This window comes from Chiloscyllium punctatum, chromosome 9 (genome assembly GCF_047496795.1).
Source record: "Chiloscyllium punctatum isolate Juve2018m chromosome 9, sChiPun1.3, whole genome shotgun sequence".
Taxonomy (NCBI): domain Eukaryota; kingdom Metazoa; phylum Chordata; class Chondrichthyes; order Orectolobiformes; family Hemiscylliidae; genus Chiloscyllium; species Chiloscyllium punctatum.
The window spans coordinates 10,249,893-10,265,556 of NC_092747.1; the positions used below are offsets into that span (position 1 = coordinate 10,249,893).

At 44.3% G+C, this 15,664-nt stretch overlaps 1 protein-coding gene across 1 annotated transcript in view; it reads right to left on the reverse strand.

Moving 5' to 3' along the window:
• Positions 1 to 10,955, reverse strand: part of clns1a (chloride channel, nucleotide-sensitive, 1A) — a 39,078-nt gene extending 28,123 nt beyond the window's left edge. The window contains exon 1 of the mRNA XM_072576863.1: positions 10,713 to 10,955. Coding sequence (XP_072432964.1) covers positions 10,713 to 10,831 — 119 coding nt within the window. The 5' untranslated portion in view covers positions 10,832 to 10,955. The remainder of the gene's footprint in view (positions 1 to 10,712) is intronic.
• Between the last annotated feature and the right edge of the window lie 4,709 nt (positions 10,956 to 15,664).

Consider the following 15,664-nt stretch of genomic DNA (forward strand, 5'->3'; position numbering starts at 1 on the left):
CAAAGTATTTCTAGTAGAGGCATTAAAAAGCTGAGAATGGTCACGGAAGAGTTTTATCACAATACCTTCAAAGCAGGATTACAGTTACACCCTTAGACTGGAGAAACTAGATCTACTCACGTTAAAAACTTGGAGGCTAAGAGGAGATTTGATAGTAGTATTTAAAACCATATAGGATTTAAATTAGGTTGGATAGACTCAATAGAATCCCTACAGTGCAGAAATAGGTCATTTGGTACATGGATTCTGCACTGACACTCTGAAGAGCATCCCACCCAAATTCAGTCTCCTACCTTATTCCCATGTTTACCATTATCCACCCATCTGACACATTTCTGAACACTATGGGTAATATAGCATGACCAGTTCTTTGGACTGTGCGAGGAAACTGCTGCAACCAGCATAAACTACACAGACACGAGGAGAACGTGCAAACTCCACACAGTTAGCAGAATTGAATAAATCAAACTGTCGCCACCAACTTAATAACTATAGGGCTCAGCTCACTATTAAATAGCATAAGAACCAGAAATGACAAGAGGAAAGTATTTCATGTGAGGAACGGTTAGGGTTTGGAATGTAGTGCCAAAACAGGTAATGGATATGACAGACTTCAAATATATTGAATAAATACCTGAAGGAGCAAAAATACCAGGGACGTGTGACGAAAACAAGAGTGACACTAGCTCGATTGCTCTCCAAACGTGCTGGCACAGTCATGATGAACTGTCAGGCCTCGTTCTGCGCTGCATTGTTCTGAGATTAAACAACATGATTTTGTCCAGAATTACCAATGGAATAGTATAGTCAGGTAGTGGACAGCTGTGGCCAGATAGGTTCACTATTATCCTTTGTGTAGCATGAGACCATAAGAAATAGGAATAGGAGGGCCAGTCAGCCCCTCAAGCCTACTTCACCATTCATTAAGATCGAAGAGACTTTGCTATGGATGCACTGACTAAACTGCCTTGATTGCAGATGAGGTATAAACTGGACTAAATGAGAAAGGAAAGTTTAGTCTGGATTCCTGAAAACTGCTATCCAGTTTGCCATAAAGTGTAAATTTATTTTGATAAAAAATACCTTACAATTCCAATTGCAAAGAAAAATGGACATATAACTGGGAGCACAGTATACTGAGAGAGTGCTGCACTGTCAGAGGTACTACCTTCATCAGTCATGCTCCATCTGACCTCTCAAACTGTTTTGAAGAGCATAGAAGTACACCCCAGCATCCTGGCCAATTTATTCCTCAGCCAATATCATTTAAAACTAATTACCTGCGTGATAATTACATCATAATTTCAACATAAACTAGGTTGCTGCATTTCCTACAGACTTCGCCAAAGTAACCACACTTCAAAAATACTTCATTAGCTATTAGGTCCTTTCAGGATGACTGGAGGTTGCGAAAGGCACTAAAGAGATGTAGAACTTTCTTCCATTTTGGCATAAAGTTCCCAGATCACAGTCATTTTCTCCAAACACTTTAGAAGACCTGTCTGTACTGTATGATCCATAATGGCATTCTGATTGTTCTGAGTGTATACAACAGCAATCTTAAATTCCCAGTGGAGAACTACCTAGTGCCAAAAAAAACTCTTCATTAAACACTGACGTGAAGAAACTAGAGGCAGTCATTTGGAAGAATTGGGGTTCTTAAGCAGTCTGGAGATCAAGTCACAGAATGACTATCTTATACCATACAGATTTTATAATTCATGGTTGAAGCTGGTTGCTATTAAGGCACAAAGGTAGGCTGCTCACCTCAATGGCATTTAATGTCACCTGTCATTCTGTATTTACTTGGGGACACACGGGTCATTACAAGTTGGTGAAGAGGTAAAGGTATTTTTGGCAATGTTGTCCTGTACAGGCTTTGACGTTCAATAATGCTGACAGCCAAATTGGCAAAATACACACTCACTGCTTTTGTATAATTCGCTGCTATTGAACACCAAATCAGGCATAGTCAGCACAATGGGAACCAGCATAACCACTGACCTGATTTAGGAATATAACGGGGAGTATACACATGCTTACACATAACCTGCATTTGATGTTGGCAATGGCTGCCTTGAAAAAAAATTTTTTTCATTCTTTAGTGTGAATATCTTTCACTTCAAATGAAGAGGAAAAAATACACGAAGGTAAAAAGAACAGCTTTCAAATAGCAACTGTCAATTTAAACGCAAAGCTGACGCTCACGTGTCACTAACTGTGTGCAACAAAAAGATTTCTACACAGACCAGGATGAAAGGCAAAGTTGCTGTTATGGTGTAGGTCCTGGGTATTGAGATGTGGGGAAAGAAAAATACAAACCACCAAATGTCAATGATATTCACCAAACGTGACTGAACTTAAATCAAGTGGAACATGGCCAGTTAACAGAAACCAGTCGGAAGATGAGAGAACAGTTAGGGTTACTGGATAAGGTACAGGATGTCAGACATACCTCCCTAAAGTGACAGTTGGGGGGGGGGGTGAAATATCAATACACACTCACTCATAAAGCACAAAGTCTTGAACTCCAACAGATGACGGCATGGATGAGCTGAACGACTTTTCTTGGTGATGTAAGCCTCGATCTACATTGGTTTTGGGGCTCCATTTGTGGCCAATGCCACCAAACAGATGGAAACCCGGGTTATGGATACGCAAAATTGGAGTGACATGGCACAACGTGGGATTGTGAGAGATTAAGGTAAGGATGAGATATGGTGAAATTGCTTGTTAATTCACACTGCTTGGGTCTATACAACAGAGGAGGGGGCAATGCTGCAGTCTACTCACATTTGGAGAGAAAATTGGGCAGGAAGAGGGGTATTGCAGACTGTGGGAAACTCATGCAGATTGCACTGTGTCCTCGAACAACATTAGCATTCAAAAGGAGGATCTTTACTGGACTTCCATCAGCTGAGAGTTGCATGAGCCTCTGAACAGCAAAATGTGAACCTAGTCTCCAGGCCAAATAAGAATCCATTTAACCTTTACACAAGAGTTATGGTAAACTGTACAGTCTGGACAGATTCCAAGAACAGGACAGCATCCCATTCCCTGGTTTTAGTGTGAAAATTGGTCCAAAGACAATTGCCTAGGGCAAGAAGCTGCACTGTTATGCATGCATTGCATATGCTAGGAGCTGGGATATAGCAGAACAGAGACAAGTTATTCACATAGAAACTCCCAATCAGATGACCATGATCAAGCAGCAACCTACTAACCCCACACAAACTCTGTAGAGTCAAGTGCCTGATCCATTAAGCAAAGAAACAGAGGATGAAAATGTATAGATAGATAACAGCTGCGCACAGGTCTGAATATCAAGTGCAAATTTTCAATTGTAGTGATGCCTGCCAAACTGAAGGGTTACACCTGAAATGTTGACTTCTCCACCTCACTACGTTGCTTGGCTTGCTGGTCCTATCTACGCTGGATTCCAGCATCTACAATTGTTTTTGTCTCTAAACACGGAAAATTGAAGCGGCCGACAGACAGGAACACACCGAGATTTTAAAGCCCCTCTTATTTTTAAAGAGAATCTTTGATTTAAATGGTAATTTGCATTTAAATTCTAAGCCAATAAGAAAGCAAAGTTCACCAGAATATCACAGAGGCTAACAGGATTAAATGACAAGGACAGGTTGTAAACAAATTACTTGTGTGTTCTGGAGTAGAGAAAGGAGTGACCTCATGTTTGATGCATACCATTTTGCTTAGTGAGGGAGTCTAGAACAAGGGGGGGCATAATGTTAAATTACAACTTGGCCATTCAAAGTAATGTCAGGAAGCACTTCTTTACAAAGAGGAGTGGAAATTTGGAACTGTCTGCCCTGAAAAATTGCTGAATCCAGGGGTTAATTGAAAATTTCAAAACTGAGACGACTTTGATCAGGCAATGTAGTTAAGATTAAGTACAGCCATTTGTCAGGTTGAACAGGACTTCCTCCTGTTCTCAAATTAAAGCTGGTCAGAACAGAATTTCGCCATATAACAGGCCAAGGAGTTGAGACTCAAAACTGAAGCACATGTCAGTACTGTAGGAAGGCAACAACTTCCTACACACATCTTAATCTTTGTATAATCTGGAAACAAAAACTGAATAATGTACTGCACAAGGCACCGCTGACAACCACTCCAATACCACCACCTCTCTTCTCGCAGCAACCAACTCGACTCACTCCATTACTATTGAACCTCTCCTGGCTGCACGGTGGCTCGGTGCTTAGCACTGCTGCCTCAACGCCAGGGACCCGGGTTCAATTCCAGCCTTAGACGACTGTGTGTGGAGTTTGCACATTCTCCCTGACTCTCTTTGAGTTCCCTCCCATAATCCAAAGATGCGCAATTTAAGTGAATTGGCAATGCTAAATTGCGGATAGTGTTCAGGGATGTGTAAGTTAGGGGCATTAGTTAGAGATAAATATAGAGTTAATAGGTTCGGGGAATGGGTCTGGATGGGTTACTCTTTGGAGGGTTGGCGTGGACTTGTTGGGCCAAGGGGACTGTTTCTAGGAATTCTATCTTTTTCTATTCTCTATCCTACTTTGAACCTGCCATTCTAAACCCACCTATTACCCCTGCTTTTTATGCCCTCTTACTTTCCTTGATTGCTCTTCGTGCCCCATTTTAACACCCTTTCCCAGAGGTCCAAGTTGGAATCCTTTTGCTCCCTTTGTGAAGAACAACAGGATGGCCAAAGTGAGGGTAGGGCCGATCAGGAATAGTGGAAGAAACTTGTGCCCGGAGCGGAGTAGTTACGGGAGGTCCTTAATGAATACATTATTTCAGTATTCACTGAGAGGGACCTTGTCGTTTGTGAAGACAGTGTGAAATAGGTGGTATGCTAGAACAGGTTGACGTTAAGAAGATAAGGCCAAATGGTATATACCTCCAGTTATTACAGGAAGCAAGGGCAGAGATTGCTATGCCTTTGGCGATAATCTTTGTGTCCTCACTGTCCACTGCAGTAGTGCCAGATGATTGGAGGGTGGCAAATGTTATTCCCTTGTTCAAGAAAGGGAATAGAGATAAGTCTGGGAATTACAGACCAGTCAGTCTTACATTTGTGGTGGACAAATTATTGGAGAGGATTTTGATAAACAGGATTTATGATTACTTGGAAAACCATAGTTTGATTAGAGATAGTCAGCATGGCTTTGAGGGGCAGGTCATGCCTCACAAACCTGATTGAGTTCTTTGAGATGTGACAAAACACACTGATGAAGGTAGAGCAGTGGATTTGGTGTACATGGATTTTAGCAAGGCATTTGATAAGGTTTCCCATGGTAGGCTCATTCAGAAAATAAGGAGACATGGGATAAGGGGAAACCTATCTGTCTGGATACAGAACTGGCTGGCCCAGAGAAGACAGAGGGTGGCAGCAGATGCAAAGTATTCAGCCTGGAGCTCAGTGGCAGTGTGGAGGAACAGAGGAAACTTGGGGTCCATATCCTCAGATCCCTCAAAGTTGCCAACCAAGTTGATAGGTGTGTTGGCTTTCATTAGCAGGGGGATTGAGTTTAAGAGCTGTGAGGTTATGCTGCAGCTCTATAGAGCGCTGATGAGACCACACTTGGAACACTGTGTTCAGTTCTGGACGCCTCATTATGAGGACGATATGGAAGCTTTAGAGATGGGAGGAAAGGAGATTTACCAGTACGCTACCTGGACTGGACGGCATGTCTTATGTTGAAAGGTTGAGGAAGCTAAGGCTTTTCTCATTGGAGCAAAGGAGGGTGGAAGGCAACTTGATAGAGGTGTACAAGATGATGAGAGGCATAGACAGTGAATAGTCAGAGACCTTTTTCCCAGAACAAAAATGGCTATCACAAGGGGGGATAATTTTAAGGCGTTTGGAGGAAGGTTTAGGGGAGGTGTCAGAGGTTGGTTCTTTACAGAGTGATGAGTGTGTGCAATGCACTACCAGTGCTGGTAATAGAGAATCAGATACATTGATTAGATTCCCTACAGTGTGGAAACAGGCCCTTCGGCCCAACAAGTCCACACCGACCTGAAGACCAACCCACCCAGACCCATTCCCCTACATTCACCCCTGATTAATGCACCTAACACTACGGGCAATTTAGCCCGGCCAATTCACCTAACCTGCACATTTTTGGACTGTGGGAGGAAACCGGAGCACCCGGAGGAAACCCACGCAGACATTTAAATGACTCTTGGACAGGCACATGGATAATAGTAAAATGAAGGGTATGTACATTAGTTGGGTCTTAGAGTAGGATAAAAAGTTAGCACAATACCAAGGGCCGAAGAGCCTGTACTGTACTATGCTCCAATGCAATAGCAAAATTATCAAAGTTACAAATGACATTCTGTGAGACCTTTCCTACTCATCAAAACTGCAGTTCTTGACCATAACCCACCTCCTCTACTGTCTCTCTGGGTGGGACTGTTCTTACCAGGGTCAAGTCCTATCTAGGAGGAGGAAGTGAGGACTGCAGATGCTGGAGATCTGAGCTGAAAAAGCGCAGCAGGTCAGGCAGCATCCAAGGAACAGGAGAATCGACGAGAAGGGCATGAGCCCGAAATGCCAATTCTCCTGTTCCTTGGATGCTGCCTGACTTGCTGCGCTTTTCCAGCAACACATTTTCAGCTCAAGTCCTATCTACCAAATTAAGCCAGCAAATCACTTGTTGCGCTCATTTCCCTTCCTGCTCCCACATCTTTATGCTGTGGTATCCCCAAGAATTACCTTTAATCCCCACCCCAATTTTCTATACGTTACCCCTCACAGACATTGCCCAAAGGCGCAACGTTTTGAATTCTGCATGTAAACTGGCAACATCCCATTCATCATACACTTCCTGGACTGTTAACATTTTTGGACTGTTTACCTGACATTCAGGTCATAGAGTCAGAGATGTAAAGCATGGAAACAGACCCTTCGGTCCAACCCGTCCATGCCTACCAGATATCCCATCCCAATCTAGTCCCATCTGCCAGCACCCGGCCCATATCCCTCCAAATCCTTCCTATTCATATACCCATCCAAATGCCTCTTAAATGTTGCAATTGGACCAGCCTCCACTACTTCCTCTGGCAGCTCATTCCATACACATACCACCCTCTGTGTGAAAAAGTTGCCCCTTAGATCTCTTGTATATCTTTCCCCTCTCACCCTAAACCTATGCCCTCTAGTTTTGGACTCCCTGATGCCAGGGAAAAGACTTTGCCTATTTATCCTATCCATGCTCCTCAATTTTGTAAACCTCCATAAGGTCACCCCTCAGCCTCCGACGCTCCAGGGAAAACAGCCCCAGCCTGTTCAGCCTCTCCCTGTAGCTCAGATCCTCCAGCCCCGCAGCATCTTTGTAAATCTTTTCTGAACCCTTTCAAGTTTTGCAACATCTTTCTGATAGGAAGGAGACCAGAATTGCACGCAATATTCTAACAGTGGCCTAACCAATGTCCTGTACAGCTGCAACATGACCTCCCAACTCCTGTACTCAATACTCTGACCAATAAAGGAAAGCATACCAAACGCTTTCTTCACTACCCTATCTACCTGCGACTTCACTTTCAAGGCGCTATGAACCTGCGCTCCAAGGTCTCTTTGTTCAGCAACACTCCCTAGGACCTTACCATTAAGTGTATAAGTCCTGCTAAGATTTGCTTTCCAAAAATGCAGCACCTTGCATTTATCTGAATTAAACTCCATCTGCCACTTCTTAGCCCATTGGCCCATCTGGTCCAGATCCTGTTGTAATCGGAGGTAACTCTCTTCGCTGTCCACGACACCTCCAATTTTGGTGGCATGTGCAAACTTTCTAACTGTACCTCTTATGCTCGCATCCTAATCATTTAATTAAATGACAAAATGTAGAGGGCCCTTGTTGTTTTTGTCCCCCATTCCAAATGCTATTCCTTAGCTACTGCTCCCATTCCTCCCTCTCTTGGCAAAGGTCAGATATTGAACCAGTCTGTTTCCAATCCTGGTCTCTAAAGGTGAACTTCCAACTTCAAATTTGTGCTGTTTGTAATGACCAGCTCCTTCCATCTTTGTACCATTACCTGAATTCATCCCCGTCTCAGATCATCTACTGCTGAAACTGTAATCTGTGCCAAGTTACCCAAATATTCAACTTTTCCAATACATTCCAGTTGGACAACTACATTCTAACTTCCATAAATAAGGTCAGTCAAAACTCTGCCACTCATGTGAAAACTCATAACAAATGCCCTTCACCTATCAACCACACTCATTGGTTTCCAGTCAAACAAGATATTCACTTTAGTCCCTCCATGCATTTGTCTCTCCCCATCTCTAATCTCCAGCCTCAAAACCCACTGAGATTTCTGCATGCCTAATTATAAATACTGCACCACTGGCAGCTGTGCCTGCAGTCCATTATACCCAAGCTCTGGAATTCTCTCCCTCCAAATCTTCAATGCACTTCTTAAAAGCTCTGTCTCAGTTATTGGAACCTGACCCAATTTCTTCAAATTTTTGATAATGTTCCTGTGAAGTACCTCCCAACCGCGACCCTTTTCCTGTCTTCCTTGGTATTTCTTCGTAGGTTTCTTCGTATTTCTTCCTTGGGATTAAGGATGACTTACTTCTTTGATATTGTGGGTCCTGAAGTAACTAACCAGTCCAATGTTGGATCTGCACATTCTGTAGCAGAATGAAGAAACTGCAGGAGTAAAGTGGTGGGATGCTCAAATTTTTGCACCCTCCTTCTGCTGTTTGCATTTGGCCTCCAACTGGAAGACTTTAAAATGACTGGACTTTTTGTAGGTTTTTCTTCTCCAGAGCTTGGGCAAAGAATTCCTGGTAAGTCAGTGTAGATATTGCTTTGAGAATGTCCTTGAGGCATTTCCTCTGTCCTTCTGGTAACAGCTTGATGTGACAAAGCTTGGAGTAGACAGGTCATTTTGGAAGTTTGTGTCTCCTCTGTCCTTTTCCAACTGTCCCTACTTGCACCCTCTTCTATCTCTCCCTGTTTTCCTTCCACTCTCAAAATTTCCTTCTCCTTACTCCCGCTTATTGCATGCAATTCTGGTCTCCTTCCTTTTGGAAGGATGTTGTGAAGCTTGGAAGAGTTCAGAGAAGATTTATAAGGATGTTGCCAGGGTTGGAGCTACAGGGAGAGGATGAAGAGACTGGGGCTGTTTTCCCTGAGGCACTGGAGGCTGAGGGGCGACTAGAGGTTTATAAAATCATGAGGGGCATGGATAGGATAAATAGACAAGGGGTGGGAGAGACCAGAACTAGAAGGCATAGGTTTAGGGTGAGAGTGGAAAGATTTAAAAGGGACCTAAGGGACAATGTTTTCACACAGAAGTTGGTGCATGTATGGAATGAGCTGCCAGAGGAAGTGATGAAGGCTGGCATAATTACAACATTTAAAAGGCATCTGAATCCTTATATGAATAGGTGGTGTTTAAAGGAATATGGGCCAAATGCTGGCAAATGGGACTAGATTAATTTAGGATATCTGATTGACGTGGACGAGTTGGACCCAAGGGTCAATTTCCATGCTGTACATCTCTATGACCTTCCATACTCACTCAACACCATTGCTTCCCCCTCAGTTCACTCAAAACCATTTACAATCAATTCAATCCATGTTTCCCTCCAACACCCTTTATTCCCTGCCTTCCCTCCAGTCTTTGTCCCCAAACCCCTTTCCACTATTCTTCTGCAGTCCTCACTATCTCCCTTCAACACCAAATTTAAAATGTTCTGACTTTTTCTGCCCCCTTCATCACTTTTCTCCTATTCTCCCACACCCTCCCTTCCCCTCACCCTACCTCCCACAACATTTCGCTCCATTTACTCTCACATCCCTTCCCACAATCCAACTTCCCTCACTCCTTTCTCAACTTTTTCCTATCCTCACACCCTTCCCCTCTCCTCACACCTCCCCTCCCGCTCACACTCACCCCTCCATCCTTACCACTGTTCCACTCCCCCTCAATCTTTCCCCTCTCCACGCCCCCTTCCAGCTCACTCCCTTCACCACACCCCCACTCTCTTGACACTCGCACCCTTTCCCAGGTGAATTGCCATGCTAAATTGCCCAGAGTGTTCAGGAATAAATTAGGCACATTCATCCAGGGTAAATGTAGAGTAATAGGGTAGGAATACTCTTCAGAGATTTGGTGTGGACCTGCTGGGCCAAGTGGCCTGTTTTGACACTGTAAAGATTCTATAATTCCCTTCCCTACAACTCATCACTCCCCATACCCTCAACCTCCCTCCCCTTCCCACAACCCAACTGTCCTCTCCCTGGCCCTACACTCTTTCTCCTCCCCACATTGTCAAAACTTTCCCTCCTGCGCCCCCCTACTCCTCACATTCCACCTCATACCCCCCTCCCCCTCGCACCCCCCTCCCCCTCACATTCCACCTCGCACCCCCTCCCCCTCACATTCCACCTCATACCCCCCTCCCCCTCACATTCCACCTCATACCCCCCTCCCCCTCACATTCCACCTCATACCCCCCTCCCCCTCACATTCCACCTCATACCCCCCTCCCCCTCACATTCCACCTCATACCCCCCTCCCCCTCACATTCCACCTCATACCCCCCTCCCCCTCCCCCTCACATTCCACCTCATACCCCCCCCCCCGCACCCTCCCCCCCACCTCGCACCCTCCCCCTCCCCCCCCTCCCCCCTCGCTTCACCCCCACTCGCCTCGCCCCCCCCCCAGTATTTCGAGTGGCCGGTTCCCACTCCCACCTCTCGGCGATGTACAAGGTGCCTGTGCCCAGGCCCTTGCCGTCAAGCACCGCTGCAATCTCGGGCTGTTGGAGCCGGACTCCCTCGGCCGGGGGCGGGAAACACCTGAGGAAAACCATTGGGGCCAGCAGGCGGCGGAGACCCTGCAGCTGCGGGGTCCCAGTACTCGGACTCTGCCTCTGCCGCTCACCCTGAACTCTCCATGCGGCTCCCGCTCACTCAGGCCCAGACCAGCCACCGGATACCGTCACCAAGCAACCGGCACCCGCTTCCGGTAGCTCACAGCGCCTCCTGCTGCCTGGAGGGATTATTACAACACATCGCCATTGGTACGGTGACGTGTTACAGCGCCTCTCGCGGCCTGGAGGGATCATTACAACGCATCACTACTGCAGCAATGATCTGTTACAGCGCCGCCTGTGCACTGGAGGAATCATTACAACATATCACGAATGGTGTAGTGACTGCCACACAGCACCCCCTGTGGCATGGAGGGATCATTGAAACATATCCCCATTAGTGCAGTGACAATGATACAGCGCCTCCCACACACTGAAGGGATCATTATGGCACATCTCAAATCAATGCAGAACATTCTGGAGAAAGTCAGAAGGTCACACCATCTATAGAAAGAGAAACAGAACAACTTAGAAGAAATAGGAGCAGTCGGCATCTGGCCCTTTGAGCATGCTCCACCATTCAATAAGATCATGGCCGATCTTTTTGTGGACTCAGCTCCACCATAACCCGAAATTCCTTTAGCCTTTAGAAATCTATCTAACTTTGCCTTAAAAATATTCAACAAGGTAGTCTCAACCTCTTTACTCGGCAAGGAATTCTACTGATTCAAAACCCTTTGGGTGAAGAAGTTCCTTCTCAACTCATTCCTAAATCTGCTCCCCTTAATTTTGAGGCTCTGCTCCCTCGTTCTAGTTTCACTGCCAGTGGAAACAACCTCCCTTGCTTCTATCTTACCTATGTTCTTCGTCATTTTATATCTTTCTGTAAGATTCCCCCCCCATTCTTCAAAATTCAAATAAGTATAGTCTTAGTCTACTCAGCCTCTCCTTATAAGCCAACTCTCCAAATCAACCCAGTGAACCTCCTCTTCACCCCCTCCAGAGCCAGTACATCCTTTCCCACGTAAGGAGACCAAACGTGTGCACAATACTCCAGGTGCGGCCTCACCAACACCCTATAAAGCTGCAGCTCCCTCCCGGTTTTAAAATTCCATTCTTCTAGCAATGAAGGACAATACTCCATTTGCCTTCTTAATTGTCTCCTGCACCTGCAAACAAACTTTCTGTGATTCATGCACAAGGACACCCAGGTCCCTTTGCACAGCAGCATGCTACAATTTTTCACCATTTAAAAAAATTATCCATTTTGGTGTTATTCCGACCAAAATAGATGACTTCACATTTACCAACATTGTACTCCCATCTACCAGACCCTTGCCCACTCACTTCACCTATCTATATTACTCCACAGACTTTCAGTGTCCTCTGCCCACTTTGTTCTACCATTTATGTCAGTGTCATCTGCAAACTTTGACACTCTACCCTTGGTCCCCAACTCTAAATTATCTATGTAAATTGTAAACAATTGAGGACCCAACACTGATCCCTGAGGCACACCTCCAGCCATTGACTGCCAACCAAAACATAATGTTTTGAGTCAGGTGGAGGAACAGAGGGATCTTGGGGTCTATGTACATAGATCTTTGAAGGTTGCCACTCAGGTGGATAGAGTTTGTAAGAAGGCCTATGGAGTATTATCGTTCATTAGCAGTGGGATTGAATTCAAGAGTCGTGAGGTGATGTTGCAGCTGTACAGGACTCTGGTTAGGCCACATTTGGAGTACTGTGTGCAGTTCTGGTCGCCTCACTTTAGGAAAGATGTGGAAGCTTTGGAGAGGGTGCAGAGAAGATTTACCAGGATGTTGCCTGGAATGGAGAGTAGGTCGTACGAGGATAGGTTGAGAGTTCTCGGCCTTTTCTCGTTGGAACGGCGAAGGATGAGGGGTGACTTGATAGAGGTTTATAAGATGATCAGAGGAATAGATAGAGTAGACAGTCAGAAACTTTTTCCCCGGGTACAACAGAGTGTTACAAGGGGACATAAATTTAAGGTGAAGGGTGGAAGGTATAGGGGAGATGTCAGGGGTGGGTTCTTTACCCAGAGAGTGGTGGGGGCATGGAGTGCGCTGCCCGAGGGAGTGGTAGAGTCAGATTCATTGGCGACCTTTAAGCGGCATTTGGATAGGTACATGGATGGGTGCTTAATCTAGGATAGAAGTTCGGCACAACATCGTGGGCCGAAGGGCCTGTTCTGTGCTGTATTGTTCTATGTTCTATGTTCTATGTTCTATGAGTCCAATATGGTTTTATTTTTATCATGAATGTGGCTGGAAAGTAATGCTTTTTATTGTCATTGAAGAGTGAGTTGATGATATGATGTGGATTTTCTGAACACAACGGAATAGAATAGTAATTTATTATCATTTATACTTTTATGAAATAAAGATACAGTGTAAAATGTTTAAGTCATTATACTCATTCAGTGAAGCTATATGGGTGAACCTGAGAAATAAAAAGGGGATGATCATGCTGATGGGATTGTACTATAGGACCCCCAATAGTTATAGGGTCATACAGCAGGGAAACAGACCCTATATTTTTTTTTGCCTCTCTGGATTCCCTCTCTACCCATCCACTCACTCCATTTCCCCTTCATCCCCCACCTACAGCATAAAATCACCTTTGCTTGCTGCTTCTTGTTCAGAAGAACAGTCGCAGTACTCAAAGTGTTAACGCTGTTTTCTCTCTACAGATGCTGAAAGATCTGAACTTCTCCAACAATTTCTGATTTTGTTTGTTTCAGATTTCCTGCACCTGATATTCTTCATTTTATATTTTTCATGGAATGCTTTGTGCTGGTAGATTCTTCAAGTCTTGAACCGACAGAGAAATGATGGAAGAGCCACTCTTTGATCTTTGTTCTGAGACGAAGCGACCACATAGATTTTCGTGTTTAGACTATAAACTGGAATGGAAGTTGAACACAGCTATTCAGCTAAAACATCAAGGGAGTTTTGCAATTTGAAAATCAAGTAGTGCACATTTTTAGTTGTAAAAAAGCTATGTTGCTTTTGGAACAGTGAGGTTGTTACATATTGAGACACAACTGCAGTAGGAAGTTTTGAGTTAAGGGAAAACTGCCTGATGATTGCCCTTGGTTTGGTCCAGTTACAGGTCACGACAGATCTGTGAGCGCTATGCAATCAGAAACATCCAGACCGAGCACACAGACACATCTGCCTTTACATTCTGTCTGTACGAGTGAAAAGACAGAAACAACCAGGGACTTAAAACAGAACAATTCCAATACAAGAAATAGCTAGGTCCACCGATCAGGTATTAAGTCCAAGACATTCACCAAAGGTCGTCAGACAACACCTTCCAAACTCAGGAACACTTCTATCCAGAAAGACATGGGCAGCAGATATATAGGAACACCTTCAAGTTGCCCTCCAAACCATTCACTATCCTGACTTGGAAATATATCGCCATTCCTTACTGTTGTTGGGTCAAAATCCTGGAATTCCCTTTCTAATTGCATTATGGGTCAACCCACAGCAGATGGACTGCAACAGTTCAAGAGGCAGCTCACCACCACCTCCTCAAGGACAACTAGGGACAGGCAATAAAATGCTGGCCAGTCAGCGACAGCTATATCCCGCAAATGAATAAATACATTTTTAAAAATGACCATGACTTTGCATACAACTGTCTGTCATTATTGCTAAAATCAAAAGAACCATGAGAGATAACTTAACCCACCTTTCTAGAATGGACTTAGTCTGTCCTTTCTGCAAGTTCTCAGGAAGGCATATGGAATGCTGACATTTATGGCAAAGAGGTTGAAATATAATATTGTAAGTTTTACTGCACCTATACAGGGAGTTTGTGAGACAACATGTGTGCAGTTTTGATCTTCCGATTTGAAAGAAAAATAAAAGCGCTTTTCTTTTACAGTCCGGAGAAGGTTCACTTGACTCATTCCTGTAATGAAGGGCTTATGTTATGAAGAAAGGTCGAACACGTTGGGCCTACACTCAATGGAGTTTAGAAGAATGAGTGGTGATCTTATTGAACAATACAGGGTACTTAATAGGATTGATGCTGGGAGCATCTTTGATCTCGGGGAGAAGAGTAGGGTATACATTTAAACATGAGGCTTTCCTTTTAAGCTGGAGGTGAGATTCTTACCTAATATTTTCATTTGCAGTGTCTTTAGTCTATAGCATTCTCTTGCCCAGAAACCAATGGAAACCATGCCGTTAAATTGATTCAAGGTAGAGTCAAATAATTTTTTCTTGAAAAAGACTCATGTTGAATTTGAAACACTGTTTCTATTTCCAATGGTGCTGCCAGAAGTGTTGAGCTTCTCCTGAACTTTCTGCTTTTATTTTAGATAGTTTTTTTACAGTCAAAGAATCAAGTGTTATCTGGGGGTCAGGCAGGAAGTGGAGTTAAGGGAGGAATAAATCAACTAGAAGAAAGTGGAGGACTGCAGATGCTGGAGATCAGAGTCGAGAGTGAGGTGCTGGAAAAGCACAGCAGGTCAGGCAGCATCCGAGGAGCAGGGGAATCAACGTTTTGGGCAAGAGCCCAAGTGGAGTTAAGACCATAATTGAATTGGCCATGACCTAATTAAATGTCAACCAAAAGAGCTGTGGATGCTGTACATCAGAAACAAGAACAGAAGTTGCTAGAAAAGTTCAGCAGGTCTGGCAGCACCTGTGAAGAGAAATCAGACTTAACGTTTTGGGCGATTTTGTTTTTGTTTCGAATTAAATGTGAAGCAGGCTTGAAGAACTGAATGGCCAATTCCTGCTTCTAAGTCAAATTTTCCAATGCTGTCTATTTCTTTGTTCCAAGTGTAACTGA